Below are 19,178 nucleotides of genomic sequence, written 5' to 3'. Positions count from 1 at the left end.
ATCTTGCATGTTCATGAGACAGAAAAAAGGACGCCAGCAATCCTACCATTGTGTAAAACAATTACAGGCTTTCGTTTTACACTCACTTGGCAGGACGGTAGTATCTCCCTGGGCGGTTGCTGTCTACCAACCTACTACCTAGGTTTGTGTATATACCTGTAGTAATCATATCCCCTTCCTCTAAGGTCATCAGGGTAATTTTTTCAGCCTTTCCTCACAGTGCATTCCTCTGAGTTTTGTATGAGCCTGGTTGCAAACCTTTGAACCTTTTCCATTTAATTCATATGCTTGACCAGGTGTGGGGCTCCATGCTGGGGCTACATACTCAGCAATATATATTGTGCGTAATATTCTGAGTGCTTCTTTATTCAAGTTCCTATAGGCTATTCTGAGGTTTGCTAGTCTTCATGTGCCTCTGCCATTATATGATTTATATGTGATTCTGGTAATATCATAGGTTTTATGTTTACCCCAAGATTCTTTCCTTTTCCTGATATTTGCAGCTTCTCTCCTCCCATGCTGTACTCTGTGTCCAGTCTGTCCTCTCCTCCTCTAAAGCACATGACCATATATTTGTATGGGTTGAACTTGAAAAGCCACTTGTGTGGCTATTTCTACTGTCTGTTGAGGTCTCTCTGGAGTTGATCACTGTCCTCTCCTGTTCCTATTCTTTTCATTAGTTTTTACATCATTAACAAACAGTGAAACATGGAACTTAATCCCAGAGGAGGACTCTGCCTGTTCTTCTAACTTCTGGACTAATCTCTGGTGTACTGTATCAAATGCTTTTCTACAGCTCAAGAAAATTCATTCTACCCAACCCTGATTGTCAGTAAAGAAACATCTCTCAGTGTTCCAGGATCATTTTCCACACTATCTTCTCCAAAACTTTTGACATTATGTGTGTTAGAGATACCAGCTTGTAATTCAAGGTCTCTTGCTGTCCTTTTTTTACATATAGGAATGACATTTTTGTAGGTAGTAGGTTGGTAGACAGCAACCGCCCAGGGAGGTACTACCGTCCTGCCAAGTGAGTGTAAAACGAAAGCCTGTAATTGTTTTACATGATGGTAGGATTGCTGGTGTCTTTTGTCTGTCTCATAAATATGCAAGATTACAGGTAAATCTTGCTACTTCTACTTACACTTTGGCCACACTACACATACGTGTGCAAGCATATATACACACCCCTCTGGGTTTTCTTCAATTTTCTTTATAATTCTTGTTCTTGTTTATTTCCTCTTATCTCCATGGGGGAAATGGAACAGAATTCTACCTCTGTAAGCCATGCGTGTCGTAAGAGGCGACTAAAATGCCAGGAGCAAGGGGCTAGCAACAGCTTCTCCTGTATATATTATTAAATTTAAAAGGAGAAGGTTTAGTTTTTTCTTTTGGGCCACCCCACCTCAGTGGGATGCGGCTGGTATGTTGAAAGAAGAAGGAATGACATTTTCTCTTTTATAATTTTTTTGTAGTTGTCCTGACTGGAGAGACTATTTAAATGCCTTTGCTATTGGGTCACATAGTTATTTTGCTTCTCTCAGCAACCATGAAGATATATTATTTGTTCCCATTGCTTTTGTTACATCAATTCTTTTAAGAATGTCATCACTTCTTTTATTGTACTGATACTCTCCAGTACCTGTTTGTCTCTTCTGTGAATAGTTCTTTGAGTCTTCTGCTAGGCACTTTATATACTTTTCTGTTAGTGCCCTTTCCTCCTTCCTCAGCTTTATCGCATGCCCCTTTAAAGTCGTTTTTTTTCTCATTTGGTTGTGGAGTAACTTTGGTTCTGTTTTGGCCTTAGATGCAAAATTATTCTCACATAGTCTTTCAGCCTCCCTTCTTATTCTTGCATATTCATTTCTTGCTTGCCTCTTGGTTTTCTGCATTTTTATTTTTTCCAAGCCCTCCTACTAGTACCTTCCCATGGCCTCTGCATTCTTAGCTAAACCCTTATGGGCTTTGTTTTTCCTGCTTCTTTTCTTTATGCTTGGAATAAGTCGCACTTTAACTCTATCATTTCTTGCACAGTTCTACTTTCCAGTTAACTTTCCCATTCCACTTCTCTCAGAAAAATTCTCATGCCATCGTAGTCCCATTTTCTGTTACTTGCTTCTTCCATTTCCCCTTTTCACCATCTCACACACTGAGGGGTCTGGGATTGATCCTCAGCATGGGCGGCACATTGGGCATGTTTCCTTGCATCTTCTGTTGCCTCTGTTCACTTCTCAGTAAGTAGGTACCTGGGTGTTAGCCGACTGTTGTCACATCCTGGGGCACAAGATTAACCTAAGTTGACTAAAATGCTCTTCTTAACTAGTAGCTTCCTGTATAGTATGCCAGTGATGTCAGCTGGTTTGTATCAGTTGTAAAAATAATTATTATTAGTAGTATTATTTTTTTTTTTATTAACACATCGGCCGTCTCCCACAGAGGCAGGGTGGCCCGAAAAGAAAAGCTTTCACCATCATTCACTCCATCACTGTCTTGCTTACACTACAATTATAAAACTGCAACATTAACAACCCTTCCATCTCAAGGACTCAAGTCCGGCCTGCCGGTTACCTTGAATCCCTTCATAAATGTTACCCGGCTCACACTCCGACAGCAGATTAAGTCCTAAAAACTATTTGCCTCCATTTGCTCCTATCTAACACACTCACGCATGCTTGCCGGAAGTCCAAGCCCCTCACACACAAAACCTCCTTTACCCCCTCCCTCCAACCTTTCCTAGGGTGACCCCTACACCACTTTCCCTCCACTACAGATTTATCCACTCTCAAAGTCATTCTATTTTGTTCTAGCCTCTCTACATTTCCGAACCACTTCAACTACCCCTCCTCAGCCCTCTGGATAATTTTAGTAATCCTGCACCTCCTAATTTTCACACTATGAATTCTCTGCATAATAACCAAACCACACATTGCCCTCAGACATGATATCTCCACTGCCTCCAGCCTTCTCCTTGTTGCAACATTCACTACCCATATAAGAGCATTGGTATAATTATACTCTCATACATTCCCTTCTTTGCTTCCATGGACAAAGTTCTTTATCTCCACAGACACCTAAGTGCACCACTCACCCTTTTCCCCTCATCAATTCTATGATTCACATTATCTGTCATAGACCCATCTGCTGACATGTCCACTCCTAAATATCTGAATACATTCACCTCCTCCATACTCTCTCCCTTCAATTTGATATCCATTCTTTCATCGCCTATTTTTTTTGTTATCCTCATCACCTTACTCTTTCCTGTATTCACCTTTAATTTCCTTCTTTTACATACCCTTCCAAACTAATCCACCAACCTCTGCAACTTCTGTTTAGAATCTCCCAAAAGCACAGTGTCATCAGCAAAGAGCAACTGTGACAACTCCCACTTTGTGTTAGATCCTTTATCTTTTAATCCCACACTTCTTGCCAACACTCGAGCATTCACCTCTCTTACAACGCCATCTATTAATACAGTGGTACCCCGAGTTTAGTACAGCTCCTAACTCGAACAGCTATGTAAGTGTATTATTGTAAGTGCTATTGTAAGTGTATTTTTGGGGGTCTGAAATGGACTAATCTAATTTACATTATTCCATATGGGCACAAATTCGTTTGGTAATGGCACTGGAATAGCCTTCTGGAACGAATTTTGTATGAAACGCTGGGTACCACTGTATGTTGAACAACTATGGTGACATCACACATCCTTGTCTAAGGCCTACTTTTACTGGGAAATAATCTCCCTCTCTCCTACATACTCTAACCTGAACCTCGCTATCCTCATAAAAACTCATCACTGCTTTCAGTAACCTACCTCCTGTTCCATACATTTGTAACATCTGCCACATTGCCCCCTATCCACCCTGTCATACGCCTTTTCCAAATCCATAAATGCCACACAAACCTCTTTTCCCTTATGTAAATATTGTTCATCTATATGATTTCACTGTAAACACTTGGTCTACACACCTCCTTCCTTTTCTAAAGCCACCTTGTTCGTCTACTATCCTACTCTCTGTCTTACTCTTAACCCTTTCAGGATCCAGAGGCCAAATTTCAAAGTACACACCAGCATCCAAGAATTTTCAAAAAATAATTTTATTTTTTCTTATGAAATGGTAGAGAATCTTTTTCTGAAGGTAATAAAACAAAAAGTACGAAATTTGATGGAAAATTGATGAAATTATGCTCTTGCGAATTTTGATGTGTCAGCAATATTTACGCATCGACGATTTTGCCGACTTTGACTTTCATTTTAGGCCAATTACATTATTCCAGTCGACCAAATTCTTAGCTATTTCACTAGTATTACTTCTATTCTATCGACTGAGCACAAGAAATCACCAACTCAACTGTTTCAACTACAAAATAGTGATTGGAAATTGGTAATTTGACCAATTTAGTGCAAAGTTCAAAATATTCCAGTTTCGAAATAGGGTCCAGATTAAACAATGCAGGCATTCCTGGCACTAAACTAACATTTCCTCTGTTCATTAGTTACATTTTTCAGGCTTTACAATTGAATTCCATTTTGATTTTTAATTCACATAATGAATTTTTATTCAAACCAAAAAATAGAAGATTTACTGTCATGCAATATTGTAATAATTGTATAAATAATATCAGCACATTTGTGAATGTATATTAGACCCACCAGCTGGCATGTATTAGATGTGTGAGGTCATTTGTTTACTCTTGAACATCGGCAAAAATTTAACATTTCCGCTACTTTGAGATCAGTTTCAAGGCATTTTCAGTACTAAAACCAATCAAAATCATCTCTATTTCTGTAATATATCTTCCATTCTATCAAATGATACCAAGAAATCGCAAATACAACTATAAAAAAATAGGAAAAACACTGCAAAGTTGCTGTTTTAATTGAAAATTACGGTCTCAGTTTTTTTTCTCATTATGCACTGTGTGCTGCAGGATTTGTTTTATTTGGTGCACACATACCACATAGATGTATTCTCTCATATCTAGGCCCAAATTTACCACTCACAGCTTATCAGAGTGAGCTTAGCTCATGGCATAGATCTACGGTTTGGACCCTCAATATCAAGCCGTAGATCTACGGCATGGACCCTGAAAGGGTTAATTCTTTCAATAATAACTCTGCCAAACACTTTACCAGGTATACTCAACAGACTTATTACCCTATAATTTTTGCATTCTCTTTTGTCCCCTTTGCCTTTATACAAAGGAACTATGCATGCTCTCTACCAATCCCTAGGTACCTTACCCTCTTCTATACATTTATTAAATAAAAGCACCAACCACTCATAAACTATATTCCCACCTGTTTTTAACATTTTTATCTTTATTCCATCAATCCCAGCTGCCTTACTAGATTTCTTTCTACTCACTGCCTCATAAACTTCCCCCACACTCACAACTGGCTCTTCCTCACTCTTTTTCATTATTCTTCTTTCTTTCAACACACCGGCCGTATCCCACCGAGGCGGGGTGGCCCAAAAGGAAAAACGAAAGTTTCTCCTTTTACATTTAGTAATATATACAGGAGAAGGGGCATTATTATTATTATTATTCTTACTATTATTCTTACATTGTTGAACCTTACAGTGTGCTGTTGGTGGTGGAAGCAGTGTTGGTGAGGTGGCAGAGGTAGTAACCTGGCAGGATAGTGCTGAACAGATGCCTCACACCATACAGGCAATCCGCCGGAGGCTACAAGCCAGACTTGCTCTGCATGCTCAACTTGTCAACTTGGAAACTGCTAATTCAACCAGGTAGGAACTACTTCTCTCTGGTTCATTACTGCAGTGATAACAGGAGAGCAAATTAATACCAATATTTAGGAGCACTGTGGTAGGCCTACTGGCCCAGACTTGTATGGACTTTCTCAAATACTAAATATTTTGTCAGCCATCATGAAAAGTGGTTGGTTGTTAGCCATTGTTAATTCACAGCAAGATGATGATCTTCTGTTAACTTCCACAGCCTCCCACAACCAACCTCCCACACAGCCAGCCTCCCACACAGCCAGTCTCCCATACAGCCAACCTCCCACACAGCCAGCCTCCCACACAGCCAGTCTCCCACACAGCCAACCTCCCACACATCCTACCTTCCTCACAACCAACCTCTCACACAGTCATCCTCTCACACAACCAGCTTTCCACACAGTATCTTTTTGGTCTTATTGGTTACTTGTATGCACAATGCCAACAGACTTTATTGTAATGTTTATTTGTTGTGGCTCTATGCCCTGCTGCCCACTACTATGTCATGTTAGGTGTGGCAAGTATCTTAACATGTTGTTGTGTTGCCTTAAGCATGGCACTATACATAGCCTTTCATGATTACTGTTCAGCAGTGAATGAACAATGAATTCACTGAATGTTTTTTTTTTTTCCTTCGAGCCACAAAAGGATCTTAGGTTTGAATATATAATATAGTTAGAGAACCATGTACAGTGGACCCCCGGTTAACGATTTTAATCCGTGCAAGAGGGCTCATCGTTATGCGAAATAATCGTTATGCGAATGAATTTTCCCCATAAGAAATAATGGAAATAAAATTAATCCGTGCAAGACGCCCAAAAGTATGAAAAAATTTTTTTTTACCACATGAAATGTTAATTTTAATACACACAAACTGAAAAAGGCATGCACAATTACATGACACTTACTTTTATTGAAGATCTGGTGATGATTGATGGGATGGGAGGAGGGGAGAGCATTATCTTCTTACTGTTTAGAAGGGGAATCCCCTTCCATTAGGACTTGAGGTAGCAAGTCCTTTTCTGGGGTTACTTCCCTTCTTCTTTTAATGCCACTAGGACCAGCTTGAGAGTCACTGGACCTCTGTCGCACAACAAATCTGTCCATAGAGCTCTGTACCTCCCGTTCCTTCAAGACTTTCCTAAAATGGGCCATAACATTGTCATTGAAATAGTCACCAGCACGGCTTGCAACAGCTGTGTCAGGGTGATTTTCATCTATAAAGGTTTGCAGTTCAACCCACTGTGCACACATTTCCTTAATCTTTGAAGTAGGCACAATGGATTCCACAACTGGCATAGGCTTCTCAGGGTTAGCCCCAAACCCTTCAAAATCTTTCTTAATTTCCATACTAATTCTCACCCTTTTTACCACAGGGTTGGCACTAGAAGCTTTCTTGGGGCCCATGGTCACTTATTTTCCAGAAACAGCACCGAAAACACTGTAATAATACGAAATATTCCGAGTGTATGCTTGGATGTTACCGCGGAGGCTGGCTGGTAAACAATGGGACGGCCGGCACATGTGAGGGCACATTGGACGCGTCTCGGACGAAAATCGGTAAGCGGGTTTTTAATCGGTATGCGCGGCAAAAATTTTGCGATAAAAGTAATCGTTATGCGGAAAAATCGCTATGTGATGCCATCGTTATGCGGGGGTCCACTGTATTAATATCCGTGGTTCATGACTTTTAAACCTGTTACCCCACACATAAATTTATTTGGAGATTAAAGGCAGTGTGGCTTCCATGAGTTACAGTTGGTAGTAATAATGTTGGTAGAATTACCGACAATATGTAAAGTAAAAGGACACAAGTGCAACTGATGTGACATTTTTATTGTGGCAACGTTTTGCTCTCCAGGAGCTTTGTCAAGTCGTTACAAACAATACATGGACACAGAGGGTATATATAGGCTCAGAGTGAGGTGCAATACTAGTGTTAGTAGTAGTAGTAGTGATATAAGTTGTAGTAGTAGTAGTAGTAGTAGTAGTGATATAAGTTGTAGTAGTAGTAGTAGTAGTAGTAGTAGTAGTAGTAGTAATACAATATGGTAGAACAATTAACTTGCACATGAGTAAAAGGATGTAAAAGCTATTACTTGGGTAACAAAAAAATAGGTTAGACATATATTTCTATTGGAGGCTGGATAGAGAAGGCCTGTTTTAATGTTCATTCTCTGTAATGTGCTTGTGTAGTATTGACAGGAGGATTATTGCTAAGACTTCAGAGATGGTGAAGCTGCCTTTATTTTGTTTAATTGTATTAGAAATAGCAATTAATGCTGATTCAAGGCACTTGTGTCTGTGGAAATTAGTTTGTTTGATCACTAATTGGGCGTCCCTGAATTTCATGAGATGATTGGTGGAATTACGGTGTTGTACACAGGTGTTGCCCAAGTTATTGTTCCTACATGCATAAATGTGTTCATTGAGGCGGGTGTCAAGGTTTCTTGCTGTTTCACCTACATAAATTTTGCCGCAGCCTCTTCCAAGAGGAAAAACAACAGAAAATTTTTACAAATATGTAGTCTTGGAGACTGAAAGTTAGTGTACTGAGTGGCTGTAGGAAGGAGATTAAGATGCTTGATGCTGAGATGCTGCGCTGCCCATTCATGACCCAAGTTCCCATGCAGTATTAAATAACTCGTCAGAGAGCCCGTTGTAATGCTGAGTTGTCAGTAAATGAGTACGTCAGTAAGTGAGAAGAGGCTGTATTACAGAGTACACACTTGTCCAATACATGTCCAACTGGCCAGTCTTATGCACATTTAGGAATGCACTGACATTATTTTTACAATTATTACAATAATGCAGTAGTCTGCATAACATTAAATCTACTTTTTGTGATAAAAATTCAAAATGGAAAGCAAGCGTAATATAGGAGGGGCCTGGAGACATGACTATGGAACAGAGGAAATTTTTTTTTTTGTTTTTTAGTGTCAGAAATACCTGTGTTGTTTATTCTGGGTCCTATTTTTAAATTGGCGATTTTTTAATTTTGTGTGAAATTGGTCAAACTACCGATTTCTGATCACGTTATTAGGTAGTTGAAATAGGTAAATGGACAGTTTCTTGTACTCAGTCGATAGAATAGAAGGAATACCAGCAAAATTGCTATAGTTTGGTCGATTAAAAAAAATGGAATTGGCCAAAAATAGGGTGCAAAGTGGGCAAAATCACCAGTGTGTAAATATCGCACTAAGACCACTAACTTTGCTAGAGTGTAATTCCGTATATAAATAACAACATTCTGTATGTTACTATCACATTTTGTATTTTTGGTTTCAATACCTTTGGACAAAGATTCCCTATCATAAGTTAAAATAATTTTTTTTTTAAATTCTTCAACCCTGAGAGCAAGTTTGAGATCAGGGGTCTCGGCCTTGAAAGGGTTCATCTGCTATCTGCAGATATCAGAAATATTGCCTCTTCATAACTTTAATGTGTTATCTGCAGATATTAAAAGTGTTGCCAGAACAATGGCAGATGTTTTCAAGAGCAAATTGGAGCACAACTTGCTTCATGTGCCTGATTGTTATGGCTGTGTAGTTCTGCAGGCTGCTAGCAGCAGTCATGTCAAGTCTGTAGAGAGGTCATAGTAAGCATGACTATACAATGAGATCTTGGTATAATGAAGTATAATATAAAGGGAAAGGGAGTGTCCCTTGAACAAAAATCCGTTATTTTGTAATGCCAGATGCAGCGGTCTTAGTTCCTTATATGGAGAGTCTGCCAGACACTCACACTACTGTTAACAGATAAAATGTCAGTGCAGCAGACATGGTTTCTTGTATGGAGAGCCTGCCAGACATTCACACTACTGTTAATAACAAAATTTTGATGCAGTGGACTTAATCTGTTGGATCAAATGTTTGTTTGGTTGGATGTTTTGTCCATTATTTGAGAAATCTTGTTACATACGAGTCTGTTTTGTTAAAGTTTTACTGTACAGGTACTCCTCAACTTACGAAGGGGTTTTGTTCCAATGAACCCATCGTAAAGTGAAAATATTGTAAGTTGTTTACGAACATGATATAAATAAATAATTACTGTCACTGAATAAGTGAAAAAACAATTTCTGTAACTAAATACCAGTATTGAAAAGTAAATAAATGAATACAAGTTTGTCCTATCAATAAATGTACAGTATTGTACAGTGCTTTACAGTGGTGCTATCATGCCATCGTAAAGTAAATATATAAGTGAAATCATCGTAAAGCAATGAGCATCTGTATAAGTGAAGAGATTGTGATGATTAGGTGTGAGATTGTCTTAATTTGTGCCATGTAAGGGTGGCGATGCGTACTGAGGAACACATGAGGCTGGTTGACGAGTGACTGAGAGATGTGCAGTATGGTACAGTACATGACTTATGGTGGTTGTGAGAATGTGGCATTGTGGAGTCACTGACAGACTGGGGTTGTGAGGAATGTGGCATTGTGGGGTAATCACTGATGGCATAGACAATGGCATTCATAACAGAAAGGTAGTAGGAGGAAACCTAAGGTAGAATGCATTGGGGAAGTCCTAAACTGGTGCATTAAGAGGTTAAACAAATAAGTTGTATACATTGTGATTCATTAGGAGGTTCCTTGTGGTTCATCAGAACCCACAAACACCAAGTGTATGAAAGATGTTTGATGTCAGAGACTATAAATATGGGCTGTTGGATATATAATATGTGAGGTTGTAGCAGATGATAGAACTGCAAGAAAAATGTACAAAGTGATGCACAGGGTTGTAGGAATTGGCAGGCAATCAACATCTTGGAAAGGTAAGATGGAAGAATATGTATATGTATGTCTCTCAAGAGAAAGAAAGGGCAAGGTACATAATTTTAACTTGCTAGAGATGTTTGTCTTGAGGTTACTTCCTGGGAGTCCCTAAGAGAAATTTATTAAGTGCCGTACTTATAGATATATTATGGTAATGTATATTTTTAAAATAATTAAATATTTCCCTAAACAATGCATTTCTCTGCTGGTTGACCAATAACCTCAATAAATTTGCAATTTTTTTAGTTATATTTGTTAACATTATTCAGTGTATTTTGACATCACTTAGTAATAAAGTTTAACACTGCAGTTCGATTGCAATACCTGCTGAGCTGCTACGTCAACACTTCCCAGGGAAGGTGTGCTCTGAGTTGAAGTCCTGGCGCCCCATCACCTGGGCAGATTACGAGGCAGCCCCATCCACTCGCTCACTTTGTGAAGCTCAGATAGTCTCGCCACAACATTTATTGTTCAAGGCTATATTTGATCGCAAACATGGTAAGTTTTCAATTTGAAGGTAATACATTGTTGTTAAATTAGATAAACAACATGAAGATAAAATAGGAATACTGTCTTAATATCCTGTCTCTCTCTGCATCTTTGTTCTTGGTCCTCTTCCTGCTGGAGGTACTGGCCTCACACAAACCATCTTTGCTCTGGGTCCTTCTCTCCTGGAGGTACTGGCCTCACACAAACCATCTTTGTTTGCTCAGTGCCCTTTTCCTGCTGTAGGTACTGGCATCATACAAACCATCTTTGTTTGCTCTGGGTCCTTTCTCTCCTGGAGATGCTGGCCTCATACAAACCAGGTTTGTTTGCTCTGGGTCCTCTCCCTCCTGGAGGTACTGGCCTCATACAAACCAGGTTTGTTTGCTCTGGGTCCTCTCCCTCCTGGAGGTACTGGCCTCATATAAACCAGGTTTGTTTGTTCTGGGTCCTCTCCCTCCTGGAGGTACTGGCTTCATACAAACCAGGTTTGTTTGCTCTGGGTCCTTTCCATCCTGGAGGTACTGGCCTCATACAAACCAGGTTTGTTTGCTCTGGGTCCTCTCCCTCCTGGAGGTACTGGCCTCGTACAGACCAGGTTTGTTTGCTCTGGGTCCTCTCCCTCCTGGAGGTACTGGCCTCATACAAACCAGGTTTGTTTGCTCTGGGTCCTCTCCCTCCTGGAGATACTGGCCTAATACAAACCAGGTTTGTTTGCTCTGGGTCCTCTCCCTCCTGGAGGTATTGGCCTTGTACAATCCAGGTTTGTTTGCTCTGGGTCTTCTCCATCCTGAAGGTACTAGTCTCGTACAAACCAGCCAGCTTCATCCATTAACTGCTTTCAAAGAAATTTTAAGACTCTCTACTGAGAACTTAAAATGTTTAGTAAAGAGTTCCACATAATGGTGGAAATGTCATTTTCTTACATTGGCACAGTAGAATGTATATAAAGAACAAAGATTACATCATGATAAATATTGAAAACAAGTTGGAAATATTGAAGAAGGGACAGAAACACACATACATGTGCGCATTGTGCTGTGTTAAAAAAAAATTATTATTTTGTACATTTCTTAAAGGGAATGGAATTACTTGAGGCTTTTTAGTCAAACTTTGAAATTTGAGAGGTTTACAGTCCAAGGTCTCATATGACCTGACATATGCAATTTTGTGTGTAAAATAAACATGACTCATAAAATCTTAAGATGAATCTCCCACCAGCGTGGCTGTGGCGAACTCTAGCTCAAGTCCCCTCAACACCACCATCGTGACTCATGAAATTGTAATAACATGATTGCAAACAAACCAGTGAACAGGCGGGGATTGAACCCATGGCACGAGTCCTAAAGCTCCAGGCCAGTGTGTAAACCTGTTACATGCTTTTTATTTACTATAAACAGTCATTCCTACAAATTCTTAATCTCCTTTATTCTTTGGTTTTTATGTACCACTTTATTATTGGACAAACAGCAAGGTAGTTCAATTGTCCAATGCTTTTCCGGCAGCTTCGTGGCTTTCCCGTGATATTGGTAAATTAGTGCGATATAAATTGACAGTGAATACAAATATGCCAAATACAGTGGTCCCTCAATAATCGTCCGGCCTGAAAATCGTCCATTTCGGAAATATATGTAGTCCCATTATTTCGTCTAAACATTGGCTCGCAAATAGTCCGTTAACTCACTAATCGTCTTTTGTCCGGGACGCATACTCATGGCTCTGAGCCGCCTCGGCCTCCCTTCCCAGCCAGTGTGCCATTGTTTACCAGTGAGTGACAGTCCCCTCACGTGTTCATACGAAATATTTCATAATATTCCATTACAAACTTTAAAAAACTCTACACCAAGGCAATGTTTGAAAGGTGCTTTAATGTGACCTCAGACACTCACTTGACCCTAAGAGATTTTTGGAAAGAATACTTCAGTATTCTCCATTGCATAAGCCTTATAGGTAAGGCTTGGGAGGGAGTGACTACCAGGACTTTGAACTCTGCTTGGAGAAAATTGTGGCCAGATTGTGTCCACAAGAGGGAATTCGAAGGGCTTGTGGCTGACCCTGATGAGCCTATGTCAGTTGTGAACTCTATTGCAGCATTGGGGAGTTCCATGGGGTTGGATGTGAGTTTGGAGGATGTGGAAGAGTTGGTGGAGGACCACAACGGAGAGCTAACCACTGAGGAGCTGCAAGAGCTTCAGCAGGAACAGCAACAGATCGCAGCTCAGAATCTTGCTGCAGAGGAGGAGGAGGAAGAGAGATGGAAGAAGGTGCCTTCTTCAGAAATTAAGGAGATTTTTGAAATGTGGGGTAGGATGGAAAGATTTATGGAGAAACATCACCCTGAGAAGGATGTTGCAAGCCATATCGGCCACTTGTACAGTGACAGTCTTGGCCCATTTTAGGGAAGTTTTAAAGAGACGCCAGAAACAGAGCTCTCTGGACAATTTTTTTTGCGAGACAGGACTCCAGTGACTCTCAAGCTGGTCCTAGTGGCATTAAGAAACAGAGAAGAGAAGTAGCCCCAGAAAAGGTGCCCGAGGTGTTCATGGAAGGGGATTTCCCTTCCAAACAGTAATCCAATGTCTCTCCTCCTCCAGTCTTCCATACACTAAGAAGAATTGCCAATAAAGGTAAGTGTTATGCTGTTAATGTTTCATTCATCATGTGCCATTGTATTATGTGCTACATCTATATTTCATGTAAAAAATTTTTTTGTTTTAATACTTCTGGGTGTCAGAAACGGATTAATTGTATTTATATTGTTTCTTATGGGGAAAATTGATTCGAAAATCGTCTATTTCGATAATAGTCCCACTTCCAGGAACGGATTATGGGCGATAATTGAGGGACCACTGTATATTTCAGATTTCTTTGCCATCTCCTCTTCATCATAAGTTTCTGTTGCTGTATCACAAGGATTAACCTGTAAACGGTCCAAATGTATATATACAATTTTTCAACATTTGAAAGTATGTAAAAAAAGTAGATCTCTTTTTTTTTTACATTTGAAAATGTGTAAAAAAAACTTTGATCTACTTTTTTTTTTTGTTATATTTGAAAATATGTAAAAAAAATGTAGATATACTTTTGGAGCGCTACACATGTGAACGTAGATCTGCTTGGACCGTTTACGGGTTAATAAACTAGGAATACTTTTGCTTCATCTTAAGAAACAAAGGAAATGTATTAATCTCTCTAGAAATTGTTTTGCTTTTCTTATTGTTGTGTGACTTCACATAATGTTATGGATACTTTTGAAGGTATTTCTACTGTAGGCGCATAGTCAGGGACTCTTTTCACAGCACTTAAAAGATAGAAATACATTTGTTAACACAGGATATATACATTTTTGTACAGTATACCCTTCATATAACGGACTTTTAAAATTATGGGAAAATCCACTGAGTATAATGATAGCTTTTATAAAATGTAGTTTACATTTGTTATTATTATTATAATAGTATTATTATTATTATGCATATTAATAATTTGTGTAACAGTGCGTCTAGAAGCAATGGTGGCAGTTTCCCCGGATCATCCGAGTACAGTTCCAGTGGTGGCACTGTCACTTCACTGGGAGGGTCAACACCAGACAACTAACAACCCACAGCTCAGGGTTTGTCTCTCAGCCTCAGTAATTTACAATGTTTTTACACTAGCTCCCTCACCAACATTGTTCATGTGTTCCTGAAAAATGTTCATGTGTCGATCTGTTTGGAACTGTTCCCAATGTGCCACAGACACTACACTGATATCTTCTTGACCTATAATATTCCTTAATTAATGTTATTTTTTTTTTTAACATTGAAATTGATATTGTAAAGTACTCAGACTTGTGCCTCTTTCTTCCTCTCCTTTTCTTTCCTCCCATTCCTTACCTCCTGTTCCCTTGCATTCCTTTTCTCCCTCCCATCATATCTAACACAACAGTACATTTTTTCTCCACTTCCACACTATATTTCTCTCCCTTACTGTACTAAACTAATCCCTCATATGCCTCCTCCCTACTTTATTCCACCCTCTTGACTGTACTCCAACAATACACTGTAATATGCCTTTGCATTATTCCAACCCCACAATGTACTAAGTCTCTGTACCACCCTGCACATTATACTCCCCCCACATTGTACTCCCCACAATGTGCTGTGCCACCACCCACCCACACTATCCCCCCATGATGTACTATGCATCCCATACCACTACCACAGCGTGTTGCACCCCAACACCCTTGCACTGTACTTATCCACCACATCAAACCTCATGCCATGAATTGCATCTTTCTTCCCACAACACTCACTGATATGGTAAGATGAAGTTACTGTGTGGCTGGGTTGAATAAGTATTTCACCCAAACAATGAACATTTTTATTATCTACAGTTCTTGACCAGTCTTTAATACTTAAATGTGAGCCCAATATGAACATACACAAAATATGACTGTATTTGGTGAAGAGTAAGGATGAAACTGCAATAATATCTACACAGATTGGAAGTGAAGGTTTTTCCCAATCTTTTTATGCAAAGAACTAGAAATAGGAGGGGTGTTAATGTTGCAGTTTTATAACTGTAGTGTAAGCGCGCCTCTGGCAAGACGATGAAGAGGTGAATGATGGTGGAAAATTTTCTTTTTTGGGCCACCCTGCCTTGGTGGGAATCGGCCAGTGTGATAATAAAATAAATAAAAATAACTAGAAATACAGAATATATAGTGGGGAGTCAGGAAAAACAAAATCTGGGGATATAGCTTTGTCAAGCTGATGGGGTGTGGTCAGGCGTTCAGTGTCCCGAGGAGGAAAAGTGACTGGTGCAGTCTTCACCCTCTACATGGATACTTCTGATTGTTTAAGTCTCATGGCTGTCTCAAAGTTATTTTGTTCTCTCACCAGGGCCAAAATGGAAGCTTTCTCTTCCATACTAAGCTTACAGAGCACTGTTAGAATCATTGGTAACCAAATTAGCTTAAACTATCAAACGGTTAAGCACGAAAATCCAAAATGAGAGACAAGGCTGCAGAAACTCCGTGGCAACTGAGAATGAGTGATGGGTTGAAGTTACTGCTTTGTTATATGCAAGCTGCCCAACATACAATAAGCTTCAGCAACATAGATATTTGTTGATTTATTTAGCATTATTGGCTTGATTTATTTTTCTGGCATTGTACATGTGTTTCTAGTTCTCTTTGTGTGAGGATATAAAGTCACCAGTGGTGAAACATGTCCTTCAGTAAGTGTGCACACATCGTTATTTCTACATTTGGTGAAAACTAGGAGGACAAATTAATGAATATAATTGAGTTTTAATAAAATCATTATAATTGAATCTATACTTATTTACCAGTTGCTGTCAAACAAACATGAACTCTCCCCACATGTAGCATGATCTTATGCAACATATGAATGTATTTGGTGCAAAAATATTCAAGAAAAAACTTTTTTTAAATAATTTACTTGACTATTGGCAAAGATTGTAACTCCAGGTCAGTGTTTGCGAGTCATTAATTGATTCCAAAGTACCAATGTGTTACATGTGGAATATCATAAGCCAGAGTATCCTAAGTCAGGGATCTACTGTATTAGTCTGTAGCACCTTTCATGAGTGTTAAGTACTTTCAGATTCAGTGTTCCAATAATTGATTTTTCCTTTTCAGCATATGGAAAAAGAAGTAAATGTACATTGGGATGAGTTAGTTTCATCACGTAGTGATCGCCTTCACCTGCTCCCCTTGATCTTATACCGCCTGGCGGTGTGTTTAGATGTTTATACCGAGGCTTACAGTGCTCATGCTGATGCCAGAGGTCCTGATGCTCAATTCCATAAGGAGAAAATATTTTTTAGACCTGCAAGGTAAGTTTGAAGTTCCACTTTCTGTATTATGTGGATGGGATGGATATAAACTTGTTCCCAACATCTAATATCATATACAATGCACCGTATCATGATTCAATACAAACCTACTTGGAGCGGGTCATCAGCAGTAACATCTTCGTTGACTAGGCAGGCACCAGACGAGCCTGGCCCAAGGCCGGGCTCTAGTAAAAAAAACTCGAAATTCACCTTAAGTATAAGAACACTATAACAGCTTACAACTTGGGCTCTTTTCTTATTTTATCCATGCATGTCATAAAGACTGATAAATAGACAGGTAAATTTCACATGGGTTAAAAATTAAACACTGAAATATACACACCCTTCCTACCCAAAGACTTTGTAACACAAGAAGCATGGAGAAGAGAGACAGGTGTGTGTTAAGATTTGACTGTTCTCACTGTGTTATCTTGTTCAGTTAACTACTCTTCATCATATCATATGCATTAGCTTGTTCAGTTCACCACTATTTATTACACTTGCATTTGTAAATTGCAGTATAATTAATAATGAATTGACTCATGATATCGTAATGATATGATTGCAAACAAGCCATACCACGGGTGGGGATAGAACCTGCAGTCAGAGAGCCATAAAACTCCAGATGGATGCATTAATATTGTTGGTCTGGAGTTTTATGACTCTGACCACAAGTTCTATCCCTACCCGTAGTATGGTTTAATAATGAATTATGAATAATGAGGTAATTTTAATGAAAAAATTTTTTGCTTTTTTGTCTTTTCAGAGGTCCAGACCGAGCATTCCCTTTTAAGTACCATCCAAAACTGGGGGTCTTCTCTCAGCGTTAATGGAAGTTCTGTCTTTTTTATACATATAAATATTGCTTATTATTAATAAAAATGTATGTTTTTTTTTTATTTCTGTAATAAATATAGTTTAAAATTATTTTTGTATCACTAACCAGAGAGGCTACTTAACTGATGGCCTGAACACATCGAGGGACTGATTACCTCAAACTCATCTTCCACCTTTCTCTGAACTGATAAAACACTTCACGAATAAAGATACTCAAATGTTGTTGTCTTAAGCATTAAATTTACAGCATGCTTTCTTTGGGTGGGAGATGGCCATTGCAGTAATTTAAAAAATAATTTGTATACATTAGGACCCCCATATATGCAGGGGAAAAGCTCCAAGGATCTGCCGTGGATACTAAAACCATTGGATAGTAGCAAGTCCTATATATACCTATTAAAAAGTTTAACTGATAAATTATGCACAGTAAGTGGAGAATTATCACCTTATCACTGATGGGAAGAATTTCATGGCTTCTCTTAGTCTTTGAAGAACTACCAGCTTTTCTACTATTGTACATTGGGGCCATTGTTATGCAAAATTAAGAGGTATTTTTGGTCCACAGTAAACCATGGATAACTGAAATTGACGATACCAAATCAGTTGATACGGGGGTTCTACTGTATGGTAATAATGTGAGAGACAGGTAGCATGAGAGTAATTATTATTATTATACAATATGTCACCTTAATTAGGGATGTATAGAGTCTAGGGTAAATGTGGAGAAAAATTTCTCCAGAAAGGGAATTTCAGCCCCTCAGCCCCTTTCAATCCCCTTGAAGGACTCGGCCCAACAGAGGGGCTGATAGCTTCTCTTGTTTCCGCATAAACAGTTTAATGAAATCCACATGCAGCGTGTACCAGTCATAAGTCACACCACCTCGTGTTGCACCAAGTGTTCATGTAATGAGAGTGACAGTGAAATGAGAAAAATAACTCTTCACTTAGCAGGAAAATTGCAGGAAAATCTTGCATCACTTTACTTACAATGTGAAACAATAATGAACTGTCGTCGATAGATACCAGGAAATCTATCATTTGTAATGAATACTGTGATGGTGTTTAGCAAGGAAGAGAAATAACGCTGAATTCAGCAAATCCTTTGTAGAGACACCCAAAGTGCACTGGAGGGCTCAGATTGACTTCAGGAGAAGAAGGGGAAGAGTGTGTTGCATGAGCATTGCCCTAAACAAATGAACAATAGTGTTCAACATTTGACTCTTGTACAATCTCAAAATTTGCGGTAGAACTACTACAGTGAAGTGTATCTTCCTGTTGCGAAATTACCACAAAAGGACAAATCTTGGTTGTAGTGTAATGTAACAGATTGTGTTGTGGACAGTTGGTTGATTAAAGGACAGTGCAACATACGAGAGATACTGCTGCTCCAGTAAAGTCACCAATACCTGTCTTATGTGGTGCTATCAGCACCACCACTCGTGTTATGAAGAGCAAGGTAGGTAGGTCTTGATCTCTTGTTAAACATAGA

General features: G+C 39.1%; 1 protein-coding gene across 2 annotated transcripts in view; it reads left to right on the top strand.

The window, feature by feature from the left end:
• Positions 1–17,779, top strand: part of thoc5 (THO complex 5) — a 70,301-nt gene extending 52,522 nt beyond the window's left edge. For both annotated transcript variants that reach the window (XM_070083451.1, XM_070083453.1), the window contains exons 11-15: positions 5,590–5,756; positions 10,836–11,023; positions 14,509–14,624; positions 16,656–16,852; positions 17,619–17,779. In XM_070083451.1, coding sequence (XP_069939552.1) covers positions 5,590–5,756; positions 10,836–11,023; positions 14,509–14,624; positions 16,656–16,852; positions 17,619–17,682 — 732 coding nt within the window. In that variant the 3' untranslated portion in view covers positions 17,683–17,779. The remainder of the gene's footprint in view (positions 1–5,589; positions 5,757–10,835; positions 11,024–14,508; positions 14,625–16,655; positions 16,853–17,618) is intronic.
• Positions 17,780–19,178: the final 1,399 nt, after the last annotated feature.

The sequence above is a fragment of the Cherax quadricarinatus genome, chromosome 9 (genome assembly GCF_038502225.1).
Source record: "Cherax quadricarinatus isolate ZL_2023a chromosome 9, ASM3850222v1, whole genome shotgun sequence".
NCBI classification, from domain to species: Eukaryota; Metazoa; Arthropoda; class Malacostraca; order Decapoda; family Parastacidae; genus Cherax; species Cherax quadricarinatus.
Note: the sequence above shows the minus strand (reverse complement) of the source record. Positions and strands in the feature narration are given on the sequence as shown.